The 23,048-nt window shown below is 43.5% G+C and overlaps 1 protein-coding gene across 2 annotated transcripts; it reads left to right on the top strand.

Moving 5' to 3' along the window:
* On the top strand, positions 1-15,709 carry LOC132825717 (torsin-1A-like). 2 transcript variants are annotated; one of them, XM_060841132.1, is made up of 5 exons: positions 1-233; positions 2,269-2,534; positions 10,719-10,894; positions 12,872-12,999; positions 14,542-15,709. In XM_060841132.1, exons 1-5 carry the CDS (start codon positions 38-40, stop codon positions 14,784-14,786), a joined length of 1,011 nt encoding a protein of 336 aa, XP_060697115.1. In that variant the 5' UTR covers positions 1-37; the 3' UTR covers positions 14,787-15,709. The 2 variants fall into 2 exon arrangements, with proteins under 2 accessions (XP_060697115.1, XP_060697116.1); XM_060841133.1 differs by lacking the exon at positions 12,872-12,999 and having other exon boundaries at positions 14,542-14,661.
* Positions 15,710-23,048: the final 7,339 nt, after the last annotated feature.

Raw genomic sequence — 23,048 nt, 5'->3', positions numbered from 1 at the left:
GGTTGGCGGCCGGTGGCCGGGCCGGAGGATAGGAAGGATGAAGGTGGTGTTCAGGACCGTGTTCGTCCTTTTGCTGCTATCTGGGCGTTTCGCGGCCGCCGTGGAGCCCATCAGCATGGGGATTGCTGTCGGGGTGGCCACCGCTCTGACTGGCCTTCTCAGTACCTTCCCCACGCTGTACTGCAGGCTCCAGGAGTGCTGTGAGGCCCGCTGGGTGGAGCTCAACTTCACAGGTAACCCCCCCCCCCCCCCCACTCTCACTGACACACCCACACCCCCCCACACACACACTCACACACACACTCACCCCACACCCACCCACCCCCCCACACACACACACACCCACCCACCCCCACACACACACACCCACCCCCCCACACACTCACCCCACACACACACACCCACACCCCACACACACACACTCACCCCCCCACACACACACACACACACACACACTCACCCCCCCCACACACACACACACACTCACCCCACACACACACACTCACACTCACCCCCCACACACACACACACCCCCACACACACTCACCCCCCCACACACTCACCCCCCCACACACACACTCACCCCCCCACACACACACTCATCCCCCCCCACACACACTCATCCCCCCACACACACACTCACCCTCCCCCCACACACACACTCACCCCCCCCACACACACATCCCCCCACACACACACTCATCCCCCCACACACACACTCATCCCCCCCACACACACACTCATCCCCCCACACACACACTCATCCCCCCCACACACACACCCCCACACACACACACACCCACACACACACACCCACACACACTCACCCACACACACACACACACACACCCCCCACACACACACACTCACACCCCCCCCACACACACACACACACTCACACCCCCACACACACACACTCACCCCCCCACACACACACTCATCCCCCCACACACACACTCATCCCCCCCACACACACTCACACACTCACCCCCCCACACACACACCCCCCCACACACACACCCCCCACACACACTCACCCCCCCCACACACACACACACACACCCTCATTCACTCACACCGCCCTCCCCACACAAGCACTCACACCCCCACACACACACACTCTCACCCCCACACACACACTCTCTCACCCCCACACACACACTCTCTCTCACACACACACGCACACACACATATACCCCACACACACACACTCTCACCCCCAACACACTCACTCCCCCACACCGCCCCTACACACAGTCTCACACCCCCCACTCTCACTGACACATACCCCCTCACTCTCTCACATACCCCCCAACACACTCACACCGCCCTCCCCACATACACACACTCCCATCCCCCCATGCACACACCCCACACTCTCACTCATACCCCCAACATTCGCGTTCCCACACTCTCACACACACACCCATACACACTCACTCACACTCACCCCCCCCCCGACTGACTCATACGCCCCCCACACATACTCTCACCCCCCCCCCCCCCCCAACACTTACACCCCCCCCCCTCATTTGGATAAGTACATGAATAAAATGGGTCGGTTTCTGTGCCATGTGAGTTTGACTGAGTTGAGGATCAGCAGATCATCTATGATCTCATTGAATTGTGAAGTAGATTCAATGAGCAGAATGGTCTACTTCTGTTTCAATGTCCCTCTGTCCTATGATCTTATGGTCTGGGTGCATAGAATTGAGGCATTTTAATACGGCACAAAGAGAATCTATTGCCACGGGCAGGAGTAACAGTAACTGGAGGATGTTAACTTAAGGCAATTTACAGAAGTAATGTGAAAAGGTGAGGATTATTTTGAACTCACAAGTAAAGATCTGGAATGAAAACGAAAGTGCCAGAATAACTCGGCAGATCTGACAACATCTGTGGGTGGAGGAATAGAGTTAACATTTTGAGTCCATTGACTCTGCTTTCATTTGACTTGTGATCTTGAATATGCTGTCTGAAAGGGCGGTGGAAGCGAAATCAATTGTGATATTCAAAGAGGCTATTATTAAATATTTGAACGAAAGAATATTCAAGTCCATGAGGAAAAGACCACAGGAATGAAACTGAGCCTTTTCAAAAAGCCGGTTCTGGGCGATGGGGCAACTGACCACCTTCAGTACTGCATGTTTCTGTTCTTAAAATCAAAATATTTTTTATCACTTTAAATATAAGTAATGGTAGTGAAATTCTGCTTTTAACAGGAAGCATTTATTTGTGTAATGATCTGATCTTTGTTTGCATAACCAGGGTTGAAGATGGACTTGGAAAACAAGCTGTTTGGACAACACGTTGCCAAGCAAGTTGTCTTGAAGGCAGTCAAAGGTTTCTTGATGAATCCAAACCCCAAAAAGCCCCTCACACTTTCACTACATGGCTGGACTGGGACAGGCAAAAATCTAATCAGTAAAATAATTGCAGAGAACATTTATAGAAATGGACTGGAGAGTAACTACGTTCATCAGTTTGTCTCCACTTTGCACTTCCCTCATCCTGAATATCTCAGCCAATATAAGGTAATATTTCAGTTTGATAAAACTGGTGATTAGTTTGTTCCTTTGGCAGAATGTATTATATTGCACTTTGAACTGCATTTTACATGCTTTCTATTTTTGTTCTATGACACTGTTTGCCAATATTGTTGTCTTCTCAGTGTCACATTAGCTTCTATTCAATGTATTTTTGGTCATATGTGTGAGCTTCTCTCCATTATCTTAGTGTATTTTGTTATCTTTTCAGACTCCTATTTCTCTTATCTGTCTGGCTCATTCCCCATTACTAGGTCCACGAGCAAATCTTCACTTTGTAATATTCAATGGGACAAGTAAAGTTATGTGTTGGTTATAGTTGAAGCATTAGCAGAAGTGAAGAAAGAACTGTGACTACAATGAAGATAACGAATAACAATTCATTGTGGGATTTGATAATCAGTGGGTGGACCAGCATCTAGTGCCAGTCTCTTAACTGTCATTGAGAAGGTGGTAGTGAGTCGGTTTCTTGAAATGCTACCGTTTGTGTGGTTTAGGTGTACCTATGGTGCTATGGGAAGGAGATTTAGAGTTTTGAAGGAATGCTGATATTGTTTACAGGTCAGGTTAATGCGTGGCTTGAAGGAGAACGCACAGATGGTGTTTCTATGTACCTGCTGCCCTTACCCTGCTAGGTTTATAGGTTGCACATTTGGAAGATGCTGTCGAAGGAACCTTGTGAATTACTGCAGTGCATCTTGTAGATGGTACACTTTGTTCCTCTGTGCATTAGTGGTGGAGGGTTGGGTGTCAATCAAATAGGCTGCATTGTCCTTGGTAATGTTAAGGTTGTTGTGGTTCTGCTCGCCGAGCTGGAAGTTTTTGCTGCAAACGTTTCGTTCCCTGGCTAGGGAACATCATCAGTGCTGTTGGAGCCTCGTGTGAAGCGCTGCTTTGATGTTTCTTCCGGTATTTATATTGGTTTGTTCTTGCCGCTTCCGGGTGTCAGTTTCAGCTGCAGTGATTTGTATGTGGGGTCCAGGTCGATGTGTCTGTTGATGGACGTTCTTGCCGTTTCCGGGTGTCAGTTTCAGCTGTAGTGGTTTGTATATGTGTCCAGGTCAATGTGTCTGTTAATGGAGTTTGTGGATGAATGCCATGCTTCTAGGAATTCTCTGGCTGTTCTCTGTCTGGCTTGTCCTATGATAGTGGTGTTTTCCCAGTCAAATTCATGTTGGTGGTTATCTGAGTGTATGGCTACTAGAGATAGCTGGTCGTGTCGTTTTGTGGCTAGCTGATGTTCATGGATGCGGATTGTTAGCTGTCTTCCTGTTTGTCCTATATAGTGTTTTGTGCAGTCCTTGCATGGTATTTTGTAAACTACGTTAGTTTGGCTCGTGCTGGCTATTGGGTCCTTTGTTCTAGTGAGTTGTTGTCTGAGCGTGGATGTTGGCTTGTGTGCTGTTATGAGTCCTAAGGGTCGCAGTAGTCTGGCTGTCAGTTCTGAGACGCTCCTGACGTATGGTAGAGTGGCTAGCCACAAAACGACACGACCAGCTATCTCTAGTAGCCATACACTCAGATAACCACCAACATGAATTTGACTGGGAAAACACCACTATCATAGGACAAGCCAGACAGAGAACAGCCAGAGAATTCCTAGAAGCATGGCATTCATCCACAAACTCCATTAACAGACACATTGACCTGGGCACCATATGCAAACCACTACAGCTGAAACTGACACCCGGAAACGGCAAGAACGTCCATCAACAGACACATCGACCTGGACCCCACATACAAATCACTGCAGCTGAAACTGACACCCGGAAGCGGCAAGAACAAACCAATATAAATACCGGAAGAAACATCAAAGCAGCGCTTCACACGAGGCTCCAACAGCACTGATGATGTTCCCTAGCCAGGGAACGAAACGTTTGCAGCAAAAACTTCCAGCTCGGCGAGCAGAACCACAACAACGGATACCCGAGCTACAAATCTTCAATCAGATTTTAAATGTTAAGGTTCTTTGGTGTAGTTGATATTGTACCCATCCAGACAAATAGAGACTATTTTGTCACACTCCTGAATTGGGCTTTGGAGGTGGTGGACAGACGAGTCAGGAGGTGAGTTACCCTTGTGAGAATCCTAAGCTTCTGACTTGCTCTTGTGTCCACAATATTTAAGTGGCTGGTCCAGTTAAGTTTCTTCTCAAGGGTGACTCCAAGAGGTTATGTTAGGAAGAGTTACAAGCTAAATTTCCATTGAAGGATTGAGTAGATTCCAGATACACTCTCAGCAATGAATTCTCATTGTAACCTAATTGTGAATGTTTGGGTGATACCATACTTTAAATAAATGAACATCTATCTCAACCTTGCCTGAACTCTTAAGGTCAAATTGATGCTAGAAAATCATTCCCATGTATTTAATAATTTATTGTATAGTGTAATGTACAATTGATGAGCATGATGTAATGGTTATGTTAGTCATGTGATGATAATGAGAAGTAAAGTACGGTTATAGCCAACACTTCATGACCCACAAGGCACCAATGGTGGTTTAGTGTTGTAAGAGTAATAGCTCTGCAAGTCAAGAAGAACTAGTGAAATGCTGTAAAGTGAGTCATGCTAATGTTGAAAAGAATGGTGTTCTTTCCCATAAAATAATGAAACACAGAAGGGTGTTATTTAGCCCATTCTGTCTGTGCCTGCTCCTTTACTATCCAATCAGTCCTATTATCCTGCTCTTCCCCTTCTCTTATAATTTCTTCATAGGCTGGTGAGACCAGCTATTGTTGGCCATCCCCAATTGCTTTTGAGCTGAGTGGCTAGTTCAGCCATTTTAGATAGCAATTAAAGGCTGTCCATTACTGTGTATCTGGAGTTACATACAGAGCAGATCAGGTAAAGATGATGAATTTCCTTTCCTGAAAGATATTAGTGAACCGGTTGGGTTTTTATGATTTTATGGTCACTGTTCCCTATGCTGGCCATCATCTCTAGCTAATGTGGTGGGATTTTGATACATATCCCCAGAGCATTAATCTGGGCCTCTGGATTACTCATCCAGTGATGTCACCACGAAGCCACCATCTATCCTATAACCCTGCAATATCCACCCCTCCTGAGAAACAAATCTTCAGGTCTCTCCATAGCTGTTTTGAGAATTTGAATTCAGTATTTAAGAAATCTGGAACTAAATGGCTTGGATCAGTAAAAGTGACTGTAAAGCTATCAGCTTGACATTAAACCCAGTTCAGTAGTGCCATTTAATGGGTAGAAACCTGCTGTTCTTCGGGCATCACCTTAATGTGGTGGATTCTGAGTGGCCAATGAGCAAGTTACTCTTCTTCCAAAACCTGAGGCACAGCTGTGGTGGAATGAATCGACCACTTCTGATCCTCCCACTTTGGGCATGAATTTGCTTTATTACCTGTTTAGTACTGGTTAACATGGCGCTGTTCATTGTGAAATTATCTGTGGATGCTTCCACAATAACTTGCCCTTTGGTACAGTTTGTCGATTGTTAAATTGTTTCCTTGATAAGTATGTAACCATCAAAATGAATCATTCAATGTAATTCTAATGGCAGCAATTAGACTTTGACAGGAAAACACCAGCACTATTTCACCTACGGAGATCTTACATTTTCTTGGAGTGAGAACTTCACCTGCTGTTAATATATACTCTCGTGCAAAGTCTTGGAATGCACCACAGTTGTTTTCTGAAGCAGGTTGAATTGCATTTAATAGGCTAGCAGACAGCACTCTCGGACAAAGCAACTCACTTGACTGTTAACCCTCCATCCACCATCAGCAGCATGTACCATCAAAATACTTTGCTAACTCTGTACTCAAACTGAGTTACACCCTAATTGCCTGGCCACCATATCATAAAAAGTGAAGTACTGTGCCAACATTAAAAAGTACAGGCTCCAAAATGAATGGAGGTAATATATATAATTTTGAATTTCTCCAAGGCAATTAGGTGTCACTAGCTTGTCCATTCCTAATTGCCCTGGAGAAATTAAAAAATATACATTATCCTTCCACTCCTATGTCTTATGGTCTCCATTCTCTTTGCCTGTATATTCTTTTTGGCCAGAAAATTAGGGTGTAACTAAGTTTCAGTACAGATTTAGCAAAGTATTTTGATGGTACATGCTGCTGATGGCTGATGGAGGGTTAGGTAAAAACAATGACTGCAGATGCTGGAAACCAGATTCTGGATCAGAGTGGTGCTGCAGTTCAGGCAGCATCCGAGGAGCAGGAAAATCGATGTTTTGGGCAAAAGCTTTTCATCAGGAATGCAGGCGGAGAGCCGGAAGGGTGGAGAGGTAAATGAGAGGAGGGTGGGGATGGGGAGAAAGTAGCATAGAGTACGATAGGTGAGTGGGGGTGGCGATGAAGGTCATAGGTCAGAGAGGAGGGTGGAGTGGATAAGTGGAAAAGAAGATAGGCCGGTAGGACAGGTCATGGGGACAGTGCTGAGCTGGAAGTTTGGAACTGGGGTGAGGTGGGGGAAGGGGAAATGAGGAAACTGGTGAAGCCCATATTGATACCCTGGGGTTGAAGTATTCTGAGGCGGAAGATGAGGCGTTCTTCCTCCAGGCATCGGATGGTGAGGGAGCAGCAGTGAAGGAGGCCCAGTACCTCCATGTCCTCAGCTGAGTGGGAGGGGGAGTTGAAATGTTGGGGCACAGGGCGGTGTGGTTGATTGGTGCGGGTGTCCTAGAGATGTTCCCTAAAGCGCTCTGCTAGGAGGCGTCCAGTCTCCCCAATGTAGAGGAGACCGCATCGGGAGCAACGGATTCAATAAATGATATTGGTGAACGTGCAGGTAAAACTTTGGATGTGGAAGGCTCCTTTAGTGCCTTGGATGGAAGTGAGGGAGGAGGTATGGGTGCAGGTTTTGCAATTCCTGCGGTGGCAGGAGATGGTGCCAGGATGGCAGGGTGGGTTGTTGGGGGCGTGGACCTGACCAGGTAGCCACGGAGGGAATGGTCTTTGTGGAAGGCAGAAAGGAATGGGGAGGGAAATATATCCCTGGTGATGGGGTCCATTTGGAGGTGGCGGAAATGTCGGCGAAGATTGATAGGGTGGAAAGTGAGCACCAGGAGGGTTCTGTCCTTGTTATGGTTGGAGGGGTGGGGTCTGAGGGCGGAGGTGCGGGATGTGGGCAAGATGCGTTGGAGGGCATCTTTAACCGCGTGGGAAGGGAAATTGCAATCTCTAAAGGAGGAGGCCATCTAGTGTGTTCTGTGGTGGTACTGGACTTCCTGGGAGCAGATACAGCAGAGGCGGAGCCAGATGAGCCCTCATTTCTTAAAAACCATCCTGTATTCCCAATTTCTCCGCCTCCGCCATATCTGCTCCCAGGTAGACCATTTCCACCATGGAACACACCAGATGGCCGCCTCCTTTAGAGACCGCAATGTCTCTTCCCACGTGGTTAAAGGTGCCCTCCAACGCATCTTGTCCACATCCCGCACCTCCGCCCTCAGACCCCACCCCTCCAACCGTAACAAGGATAGAACTTCCCTGGTGCTTACCTTCCACCCTACCAACCTTCGCATAAACCTAATCATCCGCCGACATTTCTGCCACCTCCAAACGGACCCCATCATCAGAAATATATTTCTTTCCCCACCCCTTTCTGCCTTCCACAAAGACCGTTCCCTCCGTGACTACCTGGTCAGGTCCACGCCCCCCAACAACCCACCCTCCAATCCTGGCACCATCCCCTGCCACCGCAGGAACTGTAAAACCTGCGCCCACACCTCATCCCTCACCTCCATCCAAGGCCCTAAAGGAGCCTTCCACATTCATCAAAGTTTTACCTGCACATCCACTAATATCATTTATTGTATCTTTTGCTCCCGATTGTGTCTCCTCCACGTTGGGGAGACTGGGCGCCTCTTAGCAGAGAACACCTCTGGGACACCCGCACCAATCAACCACGCCACCCTGTGGCCCAACATTTCAACTCCCACTCTGCCGAGGACATGGAGGTCCTGCGCCTCCTTTACTGCCGCTCCCTCACCAACCAACGCCTGGAGGAAGAACGCCTCATCTTCCACCTTGGAACACTTTAACCCCAGGGCATCAATGTGGACTTCACCAGTTTCCTCATTTTCCCCTTCCCCCACCTCACCCCAGTTCCAAACTTCCAGCTCAGCACAGTCCCCATGACCTGTCCTACCGGCCTATCATCTTTTCTACCTATCCACTCCACCCTCCTCCCTGACCTATCACCTTCATCCCCACCCCCACTCACCTATTGTACTCTATGCTACTTTCTCCCCACCCCCCCCCCCACCCTCCTCATATTTATCTCTCCACCCTTCAGGCACTCTGCCTGTATTCCTGTTGAAGGGCTTTTGCCCGAAACATCGATTTTCCTGCTCCTCGGATGCTACCTGAACTGCTGTACTTTTCCAGCATCACTCTACTCCAGTTGATGGAGGGTTCACAATCAAGTGAGCTGCTTTGTCCTGGAGTGCTGTCTGCTAGCCTATTAAATGCAATTCAGTCTGCTTCAGAAAACAACTGCAGCGTGTTCCAAGCCTTTGCACGAGAGTATATATTAACAGCAGGTGAAGGTCTCACCCTCAGAAAATGTAAGATCTCCGTAGGTGGAATAGTGCTGGTGCTTTCCTGTCAAAGTCCAATTGTGCCATTAGGGTCACTCACAGTGCCCTTAGAAGGGGAGTTCTAGAATTTTGATCCACAACAGTGCAGAAACAGTTACATAGTTCCACATTAATATGCTGTGACTTGGAGAGGGTGTATTTGTTGCCCTGGTCCTTCTAGCTGCTGGAGAATCAAGGCTTGCTGTTGCTAGAGCCTTCGTGTGTCACTGCATTGGTTCTTGAGGATGGTACACATTGTTGCTACTATGCACCTGTGTAAAGGGAATGAATGTTGAAGGTGGTGGATGGGGCCAGTCAACAGGTTGCTTTGTCCTGAATGTTGGGCTGCTTGAGTGTTTTTGGAGCTGTACTCACCAAGTGGAGAATGTTGTGTCATGTTAGGCAAAGTATAGCAGAATCTGGAATGCTTCAATTTCTGAGAAGACATGAATGGTGCTAAACATTGTACAACTTTCAGCAAAGATCCCCATTCCTGACCTTACGATAGAAGGGAGGTCACTGATGAAGCAGATGCTTGGGCCTAGGCACCATCCAGAGGAGCTCCTTTTTACAAAGTGTAATTTATTGAAGGAAACTTTTGCTACCTTATAGATGTTGTCTTATGCCAGTTAAAATACTGTAGTCATAAAGTGATAGAGATGTGCAGCACGGAAACAGATCCTTCGATCCATCTCGTCCGTGCTGACCAGATATTCCAACCCAATCTAATCATATTTACCAGCACTTGTCCCGTATCCCTCTAAACCCTTCCTGTCTTGGAAATTTCAGCTTTCCTTGTATGTTGTGGCTTTAAGTTTATTGGAGAGTTGAAAATTATTCAGCATATTGATGAGTTTCAGTTCTGCTTCGGAGATTCCAAATATCCCGTATTTCAACACAAATGCAGCAGGTAATGGTGCTATATGACCGAATCTCCACTTATAATGCGAGTTAGAGAGAGGATTTTAATGTAGCCCATTAAAATCAAGTAGTAGTCCTCAGTTGGGGTGATGGTGGGAATAGAATTATTTCAACCTTTGGAATGTCCCCTCCTCACCACACAACATCTTGACTTAGAAATATATCACCATTCCTTCTCTGTCACTGGGTCACAACTCTGAAATTCTGAACTCCTTCCCTAACAGCACTGTGGTTTTACCTACAACAGATTGAAGTAGTTCAAGAAGATACTCCACAATGTCTGAAGGTTAGCAGTCCTCAGATTCCACAAACAAACATGAAAGGATTAAACACTTGAAAGAACTACAGGGAAAGAGCAAGGAATTGAGGTTAGATTATTGTAATGTGGAGCAAGTAGGAGGGCAAATACAATGGCCCAAACTGGCCGCCTCCTTTGCTCGCATTTCAGTACTCGGGCTTTAAAAATGTCACTGCAAGAATGGTAGTTATTGGTGCCATTCTGTAATATCGATTGATCTTGACTGCAGGCCATATGTCATTGCACCAGTGACACTGTGAAATAGAATCTGAATCATTTGAGCCTGTGTAAGGGTGAATGGGGTGGAGAGAAGTGACAAAGGGATGTCAGCTGTATAGCTATGTATCTTTGTGTATCAAAGTAAATGTTTTCTCCCACAGGAACTGCTACAGAAATGGATACGCGGTAACGTTACCTTGTGTGGCAGGTCCATGTTCATTTTTGATGAAATGGACAAAATGCAAGCAGGCCTTATTGATGCCATTAAGCCTTACTTGGACTACTACGATAACATTGATGGCGTAGTGTACCGGAATGCCATTTTCGTCTTCCTGAGGTAAATCAGGGTTTATTGATTTGAATTTTATTACTTCCTCTAGGCCCCATGAACACACTAAGTCACTGAATATAGGTTTGCTCGCTGAGCATGAAAATCAACCTTCCAGCTCAGTGAGCAAACCTACATCCAGAACCTCTACCTGAGCTACAAATCTTCTCAAAACTCACTAACTAAGTCACTGACTTAATCCATTGCTTAGTAAAATCAGTGGATAGGGCAGTGCTATCAAATTCAGATAAACATGAGCATTATTGCATGTCTAAGGAAAGTTTTTCTGATACCTTTATTCAGGACATGGTGTGGAAATTGCTACAGATGAAGTAACAGCATGGCTGCCTCATAGTGCCGGGGAATTCAAATCCAGCCTCTGGCAACTGTCTGTCTGTGGACAGTTTGTATGTCTTCCCCGTGTCTGTGTGGGTTTCCTCTAGGTGCTCCAGTTTCTTTCCGCAGTCCAAAGATGTCCATGTTACATGGATTGGCCATGCTAAACTAACCATAGTGTTCAGGGATGTGCCCACTAGGTGGGTTAGCCAATGGGGAATGCAGGGTTGTGTGGGTAACAGGAGGGTCTGGGTGGGATGCTCTTCAGTGGGTCGGTTTGGATTTGATGGGCCAAATGGCTTGCTTCTCCACCGTAGGGATTCTATGATTCGAAGTTGAAAGTAATCTGGGAGAAGTGATTTTCATCCTAACGTGTGCCACTATGGTACAGCAACAATCAACAAAACAAATGGAATGGTCAAAAAGAATTGAATAAATTAAATTACAATTTTTTAGAAAATTATTTTAGTGTGCCAGTGTGCATCAGTAATAGAGGGGGTGACTGTGAATGTGGTGGATGGGGTACCAGGCAGGCTGATTTATTTTGGGTGGTGTGGAATTTACTGAGTGTTATTGGAGCTGCACTCACTAGGCAAGTGGACAATACTTTATCTCATTCCTGACTAATACCTTGTAGATGATGGATAACCTTTGGGGAGTCAGGAGGTGAGTTACTAACTGCATGATTACCAGCCTTGGATCTGCTCTTGCAGTCACAGTATTGATATGGCTACTCCCATTGATTTTTCTGGTCAGTGTTAACCCCTAGAATATTAGTCCAAATCACCTTGAGAACTTTTATTTTGGGAGGACACAAGTCCTTTAGTGGTTTTCACAACCTCAGGATGTCCCAGAGTGCTTGTGCCAAATGAATTACTTTGAAGTGCACTTACAGTTCTAATGTAAGAAACACAGCAGTCAATTTTTACACAGCACGTTCCCACAAACAGTAATGAGATGACCTGATAACCTGTTTTATTGATAATGTTTTGGGGTTCAATATTGGTCAAGAACAGCTTCCCTGCTGTTCTGTGATATAGTGCTTTGGGACATTTTGCATACAAGTGGAAAGATATAGGATTGGAAGTCAGGCCATTCAGCCCATCAAGTTCACTCCACCATTTAATCGTGGCTGATGGGCATTTCAACTCCACCTACCCCACACTCTTCCTCGTTTCCCTTAATTCCTTGCGCGGTCAAGAATTTATCAATCTCTGCCTTGAAGACATTTAATGTCCCGGCCTCCACTGTGCTCCTTGGCAATGAATTCCACAGGCCCACCACTCTCTGGCTGAAGAAATGTCTCCTCATTTCCGTTCTAAATTGATCCCCTCCAATTCTCAGGCTGTGCCCATGGGTCCTAGTCTCCCCGCCTAATGGAAACAACTTCCCAGCGTCCACCCTTTAGGCAGGATTGCACCATTCTGTGTTTTACACTGAAGTTTTCACCTAGACTTTGTACCCAAGCCATTGATGTCCCACAGTGATGGTGGTGAGGGAGACATTATTGGTTAGCTAAAAGGCTGTTGGGGGATGAGGAGGAATTATTGATTAAAAATCAGAGGGCACATCATTTGTGATTTGACTTGGGTGTATACCCCACAGATTTCCGTTTGCTGGTCCTAATTTTTTTTTCCCCATTATAAACAGTAATGCGGGAGGAGAAAGGATAACTGAGATTACGCTGGACTTTTGGCAAAAAGGAAACAAAAGGGAAGATATTCATTTGAAGGACCTTGAGAGTAAAGTATCCCTTGGAGTCTTCAATAACAAAAAAAGTGAGTTTGCTTGCCACGTTTTAGCTAGATTTGAAACAGGCTATGCACTGGTTCATCCTGTCAACATCACACCCCTTTCACTTAATCTTATTTTCAGGCATTCTTTGCTTACAAGTGGCTATTAGGAGCAGGGAGGCAAGAAAATTCACTAGTGATCTAAATCTTTAATCTCCCTATGAACAAAACTGGTTGTTTTCAGTGTAGTCTGTCCTAGTACTCATCGGTTTTGTAGAATCTTTTACCCTTGCCTCCTGAATGTGCTGGCTGTCATCTGGTGAGGCCAATAAATCATTGGTTCATGTCGAGATTTAGATGGTGATGTAAGGAGGCTGTCCTCAGCACTGCCTGGTCCAGTCCTTGCACTTGCATGCAATTGAGTGCCAATCTCTTAAGGTCAATGGAAGAATGGTCAAGCCCCTTTTTTTTTCTTTTGGGAACCCTGGTCTCTGACTAATTGCAATTTTCTGATGCTGTGTGCTTGAAGGCTACTTCGATTCAAACTCTGGATGTTGGGAGTATTATAATTTGCAGGATCCAATAGTAGGTACCTGCACTGAGTTTATTTTGGGCTACTGTTTAAAAACAATGGAACTTCACCATTCCCTCTTTCATGTGGTAACTGGGTGGCAACCCTTGAGCTTGAATCCAACTTGGCCAATGGACCTCTCTTCTCCCTCTATACTAAACTGTAAGTCAATCTGCTGTGTAAATTGTGTCACCCGCTGCCCTCCTTATTGAGTTGCTGTGTGAGTTAGGTAAAAATGTGGATTGACTTTGGCATCTGTTCCATAAAATCATAAGAAGTAGGAACAGTAGTAGGCCATTCAGCCCCTTGTGTGTACTCTGTCATTCAAGAGGACCATGGCTGATCTGACATTCCTCATCCCTAATGGTTGAGTTTCCTTCATCATCATCAAGTGGTATTTACACACATCTTTAATTAATTGAACATGCCAAGTTGCTTCACAGGAACAATATGAAACAGAATTTTGCACTGAGCCAATTGGAGATAGCCTTTAGATCAACTTTGTCAAAGAGGTCTGTTTACTTAAGAATTAAGAGCAGGCAGAAGCCATTTGACCCCTCCAGCCTGCTCTGCCATTCATTAAGACTGTGCCACTTTCCTGTTGACTCCCATCGATCTTGACTTTTTTTTAAACATCAAAACTTTTTTAAACTTTTGAAGTATGTTTTAAAGCACAAAGTGAGGAGAGGTTTGTGGAGGAATTTTCAGAATGTCAGCTGCTGAAGGCACAACCAGAAAGCATGAAGCAATGGAAATTGGGAATGTGCAGGAGTCTGGGATTGTAGTATAGAGATCTGGAAGATCTGTGGAACTGGTGGGTGTTACGGAGATAAAGACAGACAAGACTCTGGAATGGATTTGAAAAATAAAGGATGAAAATTTTAAAGCTGAGGTTTTTCCACAACAAGAGTTGTAGATGGATGTGGATGAAATTTAACAAAATGATCAAAATCTTTGCCTGTTAACAATCAGTGGCTATTCAGTCTGGGTAACCAATTCATTTTTGCCTTGGATAGGTGGATTTTGGCATACCAGTCTCATTGACAAAAACCTGATCGACTACTTTGTCCCTTTCCTTCCCCTGGAATACAAACACGTGAGGTTGTGCGTCAGGGAAGAACTGAAAGCCCGGGGTTACGAGGAGGACGAACATATCATGACGGAAATAGCCAATGAAATGACATACTTTCCAGAGAAAGAAAAGATCTATTCAGACAAAGGCTGTAAAACAGTGGCCACCAAAGTGGACTTTTATTTGTAATGTGTGTGTATGTGTTTTTTTTAAATCGGAAAAAACTTTGCTTTTCTACACTGGATACTTTTATATATAAAAGTAATTAAAATTGAAGCAGTCCATTGACTGCGGAAATGTATGTTCTCCTTGACTTGGGGATATGGACAACACCTATAACTACCTGTAGCGCCTTCCATCCAAGCTGAGGTTATCACAGGTTTTTCTTGGGGTGATCTCAAGCAGCTATTTATGAATTGGGAGTACCACACTTTGTTTACATTGTAATTTTCAACCAACTATTTCATACAATGAGACATCGCTTATTAGACTATTGTAAAATCTAATCAGTCAAGAGTGTGTTATATTTCATGGAGTTGTTATCCTTAATCTGTGATATTAAAATTTATTTATGTACTGTGAATTTATATCCCATCACCATCCCAGGAGAGATTGTGGGAAGTGGTAATTTTTTGACCTCTTTCATTGGGTTAATGTACTTCATGTGCATTGGATCCTCAATTTCTTATTCTCCTCGGTGGACCAGATGATCCAGGGGAAAGCCCCTTCAACACAGACCCTTTGGTTACTGAATGATATTTTTTCAATTTGCTTTGAGCTTATCACAGAATGGTCAAGGGAGCTTTTGCCTCTACATTTTTATCACTCGAAACACGATGCATTTTAAGTTTAATCAAAGCCAATTAAAATGGTGGCATTCCTCACAAACAGTGAATCTTGTCTGTTTTAGCTTTTACTTTGTGTTGTACTGAATAATTCCTGCAGATGCCTGGTTAGCCTTGGTGTCTCATTCAAGGGTCTGGTTATGTGAATAACCCAATATAAAGTAAAATAATATATTATGTATTGTTACCTTTTTTAAAAGTGAAATTTTTAACCAAATTTTTCATTGATAATAGGTTTTTAAAAAAATAAATTTGAAGATGTTCAAACACGTCATTTTTCCAGATTTGATTTTAAATTTGGAATTTTTTGTGATTGAATATTTGTGTAAAATGACTAAGGAGACAGTCAGCCTCAACTAACATTCAGTAATACAAATTAAAAGCTGTCTTATCAGCCCGAAGGAGTAGATTGTCAGGTCTGTTCATATTTCTGACTTTGGGTCAGTTGATAGCACAGCCTCCTTCCTCCCTCCCACTCTGGTAACAAGGGATTTAAACTTAGTAATTTTTGTCAAAGTTATTTCATTTAGATGTTAAGCTGAGTAATAGTTTCCAGTTTTAGATTTCGAATGATGCTGGATTGTAGGAATCAAATGTGAATCAAATTGTGTGATGGTGAAAGAAACTAAAATTGTAATAAAGGTGAGATGTACAGAGTATGATAGTAATCAGGAATTTGAAATTTTCATTAAAAAAACTAATGGCAAAACTATTAGAAAAATATAACTGAATTTTATTTTATAAACTTTGTGTCTTTAAGTAAAGAAGAAACCTAAATTTTGTTTTAACCAATGAGCGAATTCATAGAGAAAATTTGACTGTAGCAGAAAGCATCTTGTGAGTAACAAAAGCAATGTACTACCATCTCTTTGTGTCTGGTCTCCCTGCTGTCCAATCTGTAGGTCTCAATACAGCTCCTAAGTGACCTTTTATTAGTTGGTACCTTCAGCTTCTTTGTTGAAAAGTGTGGTGCTGGAAAAGCACAGCCAGTCAGGCAGTATCCAAGGAGCAGGAGAATCAATACTTCGAGCAAAAGCTCTTCATCAAGAATGCTTGAACAGCTGACTGCCACTTGCTTTTCAGTTGTCATTGGCGTTTTGTTATCTCTGAATCGAGGGTGATGTAGAATGATGCTGTTGGGCTGGTTCATTCCTGTTATGATTAGCGACTGTAATTAAATTTATTCCTGGAGGTTTCATCACACAACTTGTCCCCACACTCCAAGCGATAATCAGCTAACACATCCATTTTTGTGACATTCTGGATAGCAGGAAGTCTCCTCACCTAGTGAGATGAAGTTTGACTGCCCCCCAATCATATATAGTGAAAAGGAATATTGAAAAATGACCAAAAATAATATAGTTTTTAAATATCCTAATCATTGTTCTCCAGTCTTGTACACAGGAGAGGCCTGAAAATTGATCTTCACTTTCTTGAGGTTCCAGGCCAGTCCTGGAGAGTTAGCAGTCTTAATGCCCACATTAGGTTGTGGTGTCCTGGAGCCCTGCCTTCTTATCTTGTGCTATGTTAACAGAGTGGTATTCCTCAATGTCCATGACAGTATTGGTAAGAGCAACCACCACACAGTCTTTGTGAAGACAGAGTCCCGCTTTCACATTGATATTATTCTCCATTGTGTTGTGTGGCGTTATTGCTGTGCTAAATGGAACAGACTTGAAACAGGTCTAGCAACTCAAGGCTGTGGGGCATCGACAACAGCAGGATTGTACTCCAGCACAATCTGTACTCTCATGGCCTGGTATATCCCCACTTAACCAGGGTGTAGGAGCACCACCAGGCATACTTTAAGATGAGGTGTCAACTTGGTGAAGCCACTGAACATGACTACGTGAATGAGAAATTACAAAGGAAGCAAGTGATAGAGCTATGTAATCCTGCAAGCAATGGATCAGATCTAAGCTCTGCAGTCCTGCCACATCCAGTTGTGAATGGTGGTGGACGATTAAACAGCGCACTGGAGGAGGAGGCTCCACAGATTTTCCCAACCTCAATGTTGGAAGAGTCCAGCACATCAATGTAACGGATGAAGCTGAAATATTTGGAGCAATTCACCTGGAAGTGCCAAGTGGATATCCATCTCTGCCTCCTCCAGTGATCCCCAGCATTACAGGTACCATTCTTCAGCCAATTTGACTCACTCCATGTGATATCAACAAATGGTTGGAGGTACTGGATACTGCAAAGGCAACAGACCCTGACAACTTGTGCTCCCCAGCCAATCTGTTTCAGTACAGTTACAACACTGGTTGGTACTTACCCAACAATATTGAAAATTGCCCAAGTATGACTTGTACATAAAAGCAGGACAAATCTAACCTGGCCAATTATAGCCCTATTAGTCGACTGTCAATCATCAGTAAAGTGATGGAAGGGGTCATCAACAGTCCCATCAAACAGCACTTGCTCGGTGATGCCAAGTTTGAGTTCCTCCAGGGCCACTCAACTCCTGAACTTAATACAGCCTTGGTTCAAACATGAACAAAAGAGTTGAATTCCAGAGATGAGGGGAGTGTGGCATCAGGAAGCCCTAACAAAACTGTAATCAGTGGGAATCGGGACAAACTCTCCAATGGTTAGAGTCTTATCTGACACATAGGAAGATGCTTGTGCTTGTTGGAGATCAGTCAGCTCAGCTCCAGGACATCTCTGCATGAGTTCCTCAGGGTAGTGTGCTAGGCTCAACGATCTTCAGCTGCTTCATCAATAAACTTCCCTCCATAAGGTCAGGAGTAGGGATGTTTGCTGATGACTGCATAATGTTCAGCACCATTCACGACGACTCAGACACTGAAGCAGTCAGTGGTCAATGGTAACAAGATCTGGACAATATCCAGGCTTGGGCTGACAAGTTGGCAAGTAACATTTGTGCCACACAAATGCACTCTATGACCATCACCAACAAGAGATAATCCAATCACCGCCCCTTGACATCCAATGGTGTTACCATCACTGAATCCCCACTATCAACATCCTGGGAGTAATCAGTGGTCAGAAACTCAACTGGACTCACCACATATATGTAGTGGCTACAAAAGCACGCCAAAGGCTAGGAGCACTAATGGCATTGTGGTCAATCCACAGCAGGTGGACTGCAGCAGTTCAGGAAGGCAACTCACCCCCACCTTCTCAAGGGGCAGCTAGGGCAATAAAAGGTGGCCCATCAGTGTCATAAGTACTAGGTGTTTAGAATTCCATGGCTTACACAGGGAGAAAGGTTGAAGCGTGCAGAAATAATACACCAAAGCAGCAGGAATTCTGCTAGACCTCTCTCTCACTCCATGAACAGTAATGGTAGCATAGTGATTATCCAGAGGTCTGGACTTATGAAGACATTGGATCTAATCCTACCACAGCAACTGGAATATTTAAATTCAGTCAGTTTGGTCAGAAATAGAGTTAATATCAGTAATGATGACCATCACTGTTTAAAAACAAGGGGCCACCCATTCAAGCTACAACATTTTTATTTCCCCATAGAGGATTGAGTCTTTGGAATACTCTGTCTCCAAAGACAGTGGAAATTGCAATGGCGTGAAAGGTTATGGGGGTAGATGGACTGTGGAGTAATCATATCAGTCATGGGGCTAAATGGAAGAATGGGGCTAAATGACTTACTCAAGCACCTTTATGCTTAAGAAAACAATGTTTCACTAATGCTCCTTGGGGAGGGGAAATTCTCAGCTTAACCTGGTCTGACCAATGACTCCAAACTCTCAATAAAATGGTTGTCTCTTAACTGACCTCTGAAACAGCCTTGCAAGCCACTCAGTTGCAAAGAAGGTAACTCACCTTCTTGAGGGAAGTCGGAGTTAGGGATTGATTGCTGGGTTCACCAGTGATACCCACGCTTCATTTTTTAAAAAATCACAAGGATACAGCAGAAGGTGTAGGTGCAACAGTGCTATGGGTTAGTGCACTTTCTGAAAGGTCCAAGCTACTGAACTATTTGAAGAGTTGCGGGATATATTGAACTTGCGGGAATTTGAAATCTGTATTTCTAATCTCTTAACTGGCTTCTAAAAGTCAGTTAGTAAATTTTTCAGTGCTTTTAAGTGTGATCCCTCATACTGATACCAGGCTTTTTTGATTTGATTTTGACTTCTTTAACACATGCATACATCCTGTACTATGCCAGGACAATATACCTACTGAAGGCTGCAGTGCCATCGACCTGGGAGCAAAGGAACTGCCTAGCTGTTTTTGGCTGGGTGAAAATGATCAGGAGGCTTCAAAGGGCAACAAAATGTGGCATAAAACTAAGGCAACAGAGTTCTTAGTTTCCATTTTAAATTGTTTGACGGTTTGTTAGTTGTCCTGTGTGCAGAGCTTTGGTTTCTTAAAGGAATCTTCCAGAATGTTCTTCTCATTAATAACTTATCCACAAAATTCACTTCTTTGTTGAAGAAAGGAGGGTGGGGAAACATTCCCATGAGGTACCTGTGGTTTCTTTCTTGGATCTGATATCTTTATGAAATTTCTGAGGTTAAGTATGGTAAAGTTTGCTAACTTTTCTTGCCTAGCCTTGGCTCACAATCAGAGCACTGTCTCCCCTTGCCATTCAGTGCTGTCAATTCAACTTATGTCTCTTTTCCTGTTTATGTACCTTACGTTTCAGCAGCCACCTCTTGTCAATGACTTGCATTTACTTAACTTCTTTCATAACCTCAAGCTGTCTCCAAGAACTTTATAGCTAATGAAATCCTTCAAATGTAGTCACTTTCGTAATGCAGGAGCAAATATGTATACAGCAAGCTCCCAAAAAAACAGCAACGTGATAATGACTAGTAAATCTGTTTGGGATCTTGATCGAAGTGTAAATGTTGGCCAGGACACCAAATAATTATTTCTTTCCATCACCCTTCCCACCTCAAAATGACATCCATCTCCTCTTGCAAACGCCTGAGGAGAGGAGAGGACAGAGCCTAGGTCTTTGAGCTCAAATCCTGCAATAGCTATCAAACACAATCTGAGAACTAGTGAGGTAAGCATGTTACCTTTTGCAATACAGCGGACAGTCTAGTACAACTTCAACATCTGACGTTTTATCCTTTTTGTTTGCTTTGGGTCAGCAATTTGTTCTGTCACTTGGAATTACAAATTACTGAAAAAATCTGTTATTTTATGTCAGTAAATTGTAATGGAAGTCAAAGCAATGTTATTGTATAAAACCCAAGGCAGCAGCATTTATTAATGTTAAATACAGTTCTAGCTGAACAACTAGTGGATGGTCACCATTGAGGTTTGGTAGTAGCTGCCAAAACGGTATGAAATTTACTGGATAATTTGTGGAACAGTCATTCAAGTTTAAAATTAGCCACCAAAGGAAGACCTGTGTCTCATTTTATATATAACACATGTTTAAAATATAAATTATGAAATTGTTTGTTCTCATGCTGGAAATAGTCTTGGAAAAATAGCTGCAGTGCCCAGACCACCCGGCTTGTGATTTGTCTCCACGTAAGAATACACAAGGTTTCAAGACCTAAGTGCTTATTGAAAGAGAACAAAAATAATCACAGTTGTGTTCATTCATTGTAACATAGAAGAAAATGTTGCAACTCTTATAAAGGACATGGGTACCACTGGCAAGGGCAGTTTTTTTTTTGTTGCCATCCCTAATAGTTTTAAAATGTGATTTCCCTCACTGCTGCAGTCCATGTGGTGTACGCACACCCACAGTTCTGTGAAGAAGGGTATTCTGCAGTTTTTAATCCATTGGTGCATAATGTATCTCTGGGAATACAAGATAGAAAGTGAGTTTCACACCAAGAGATCTTGTGCAAAAAGTCCATTAGGAATAATATGGATAAACCAGTGTATTACTTCTACGTTCTTGGACCAAACTGACAATTTCTATTAGAGTAGGTGAGACACTAATTACTCAAGTTATTTATGCATTTAAAACACTACCAAAGCTATAATGAATGAAAATACACATAACTAACATTAAGTCTACCATGTCTGTTGTTCTGAAATAGAATGTTATGCCAAAATTCTATGATCTAGTGAGGGATAAGTAACTTTTATTGTGAAGTGGACAATGTGTGGGATCCAGAGAGATTATTCCAACTGTTAGGAAGAGGTTCTTCAACCTGACCTACTATGATCTCCAGAATTTTTTGTTTTCAATAGAGTGATCAAGTTGCTCAACTAACTGAGTCTCCTTAAAGGAGCTGTATAGTTCAGCCAACTGAAGCATTCCTAACTTGGAAACTGCATGATACTCTTGGCCTGTAACTATTCATCTGTCCCAAGTGACCTATTGACAACTTTACATTTAGATTTGTGATTTCAAACAAGCTATAGTAGGTATGGGTAGAATGTTTATTGATTTTTCAACAGCAAACTGCCTCATTATTTGCTGGCTGATTGTTAGTGTTTGCAGATATAAAACCATCTACAAGCTTGACTTACAAAATAGTGTATCAAACTGTATAAGCACAGGAATAGACAGGATGGGAAGTACCTCTTTTCACAAATAAAGTGTCTATGGCAAATACTGTTTACTTGTGTGGTCTGTTTACCTGTGTGGTGTGTTTTGACTGAGCAGTTTCAAGAGGGTGCTGGACCAAGTCCTATGTCATACAGAAGTCAAGTATTTTTAGAGATAAACATGGTCTGTGATCTCCTGGAGTGTTTGATTGCCGGTGGTGTCGGGCTTTGGGGAGAGGCACGGGCAGTGATCTCAGGAATTTTATTGAGCATTTCATTCTCTAGTGGCCAAGAATATTCTTTGTTGGCTTTCGCTACACCAGTAGTTGATTCCTTCCTGTTATTTTATTTTGTTTTTAAGCCAGAAATTTCACTTTACATCTGCCCAATTTGTATCAAACCTTTTTTTCTACACAAGTAATCCTCTATTAACACAGAATGTGGAACAAGTATGGAATGCAAACACAAATGAAATAATAAATAAATATGCAAAAAAAATTGTATTGCTTACTTCCCCCAAACAATATTGCACCCCTGGAGATGGAAGGCTTTATCTGCAGCCCTGAATATTGAAGATCCTGTTTTTCTGCTGATTTGGAGAGGGAGGGTTGAGCGACTGTTTTAAAAAAACATGTCTAGCCTTAACTGGGGCAGGCAATGGCTAAAACAGGAACTGGCCCAAGAATGCTGAGTTTTGACACACGTTTATTCCCTCTGCTACTGGGAGTCAGGCAAGAACTGGGTTTCAGAAGTGGCATTGGAATGATGAGAAGTAAAGTAAAAGCAATGTCATAACAAAACTACATTAATTGAGAATGTCCTGCACTGGTATCCCTCTCCACTGCCAACTTCAAGGTAAAGTCCCTCCCTTTCTCAGTATGATAGATCCTCTGCTACATACTTCATCTAAAATGGAAATTGGTTTTGCTCTCAGCACTGTCTGGGTCTCTTGAACCTCCTGTCAATGCAACAGAAAGATGGGTGGCCAACCTCCCACTTGTGATTTGTCTCGTCTACTTTAGACACTTGCAGAGTTTGGGAATTCTAATCTGGCAGTCAGCTGGATTAGTGAATGTATATACTAGTAAAATAAACTGAGAAACGTTTATATAAAATCATAAAGTAAGGATAAGAAGTTTATTTTAGATACATA

This window comes from Hemiscyllium ocellatum, chromosome 21 (assembly GCF_020745735.1).
Source record: "Hemiscyllium ocellatum isolate sHemOce1 chromosome 21, sHemOce1.pat.X.cur, whole genome shotgun sequence".
Classification (NCBI taxonomy): domain Eukaryota; kingdom Metazoa; phylum Chordata; class Chondrichthyes; order Orectolobiformes; family Hemiscylliidae; genus Hemiscyllium; species Hemiscyllium ocellatum.
Note: the sequence above shows the minus strand (reverse complement) of the source record. Positions and strands in the feature narration are given on the sequence as shown.

Excerpts from the sequence above, each read along its gene's own strand:
- LOC132825717 (XM_060841132.1), top strand. The coding sequence starts at position 38 with ATGAAGGTGGTGTTCAGGACCGTGTTCGTCCTTTTGCTGCTATCTGGG. Across the intron at positions 2,535-10,718 it reads AATATCTCAGCCAATATAAG|GAACTGCTACAGAAATGGAT; the intron begins GTAATATTTCAG and ends TTTCTCCCACAG. Across the intron at positions 13,000-14,541 it reads AGTCTTCAATAACAAAAAAA|GTGGATTTTGGCATACCAGT; the intron begins GTGAGTTTGCTT and ends TGCCTTGGATAG.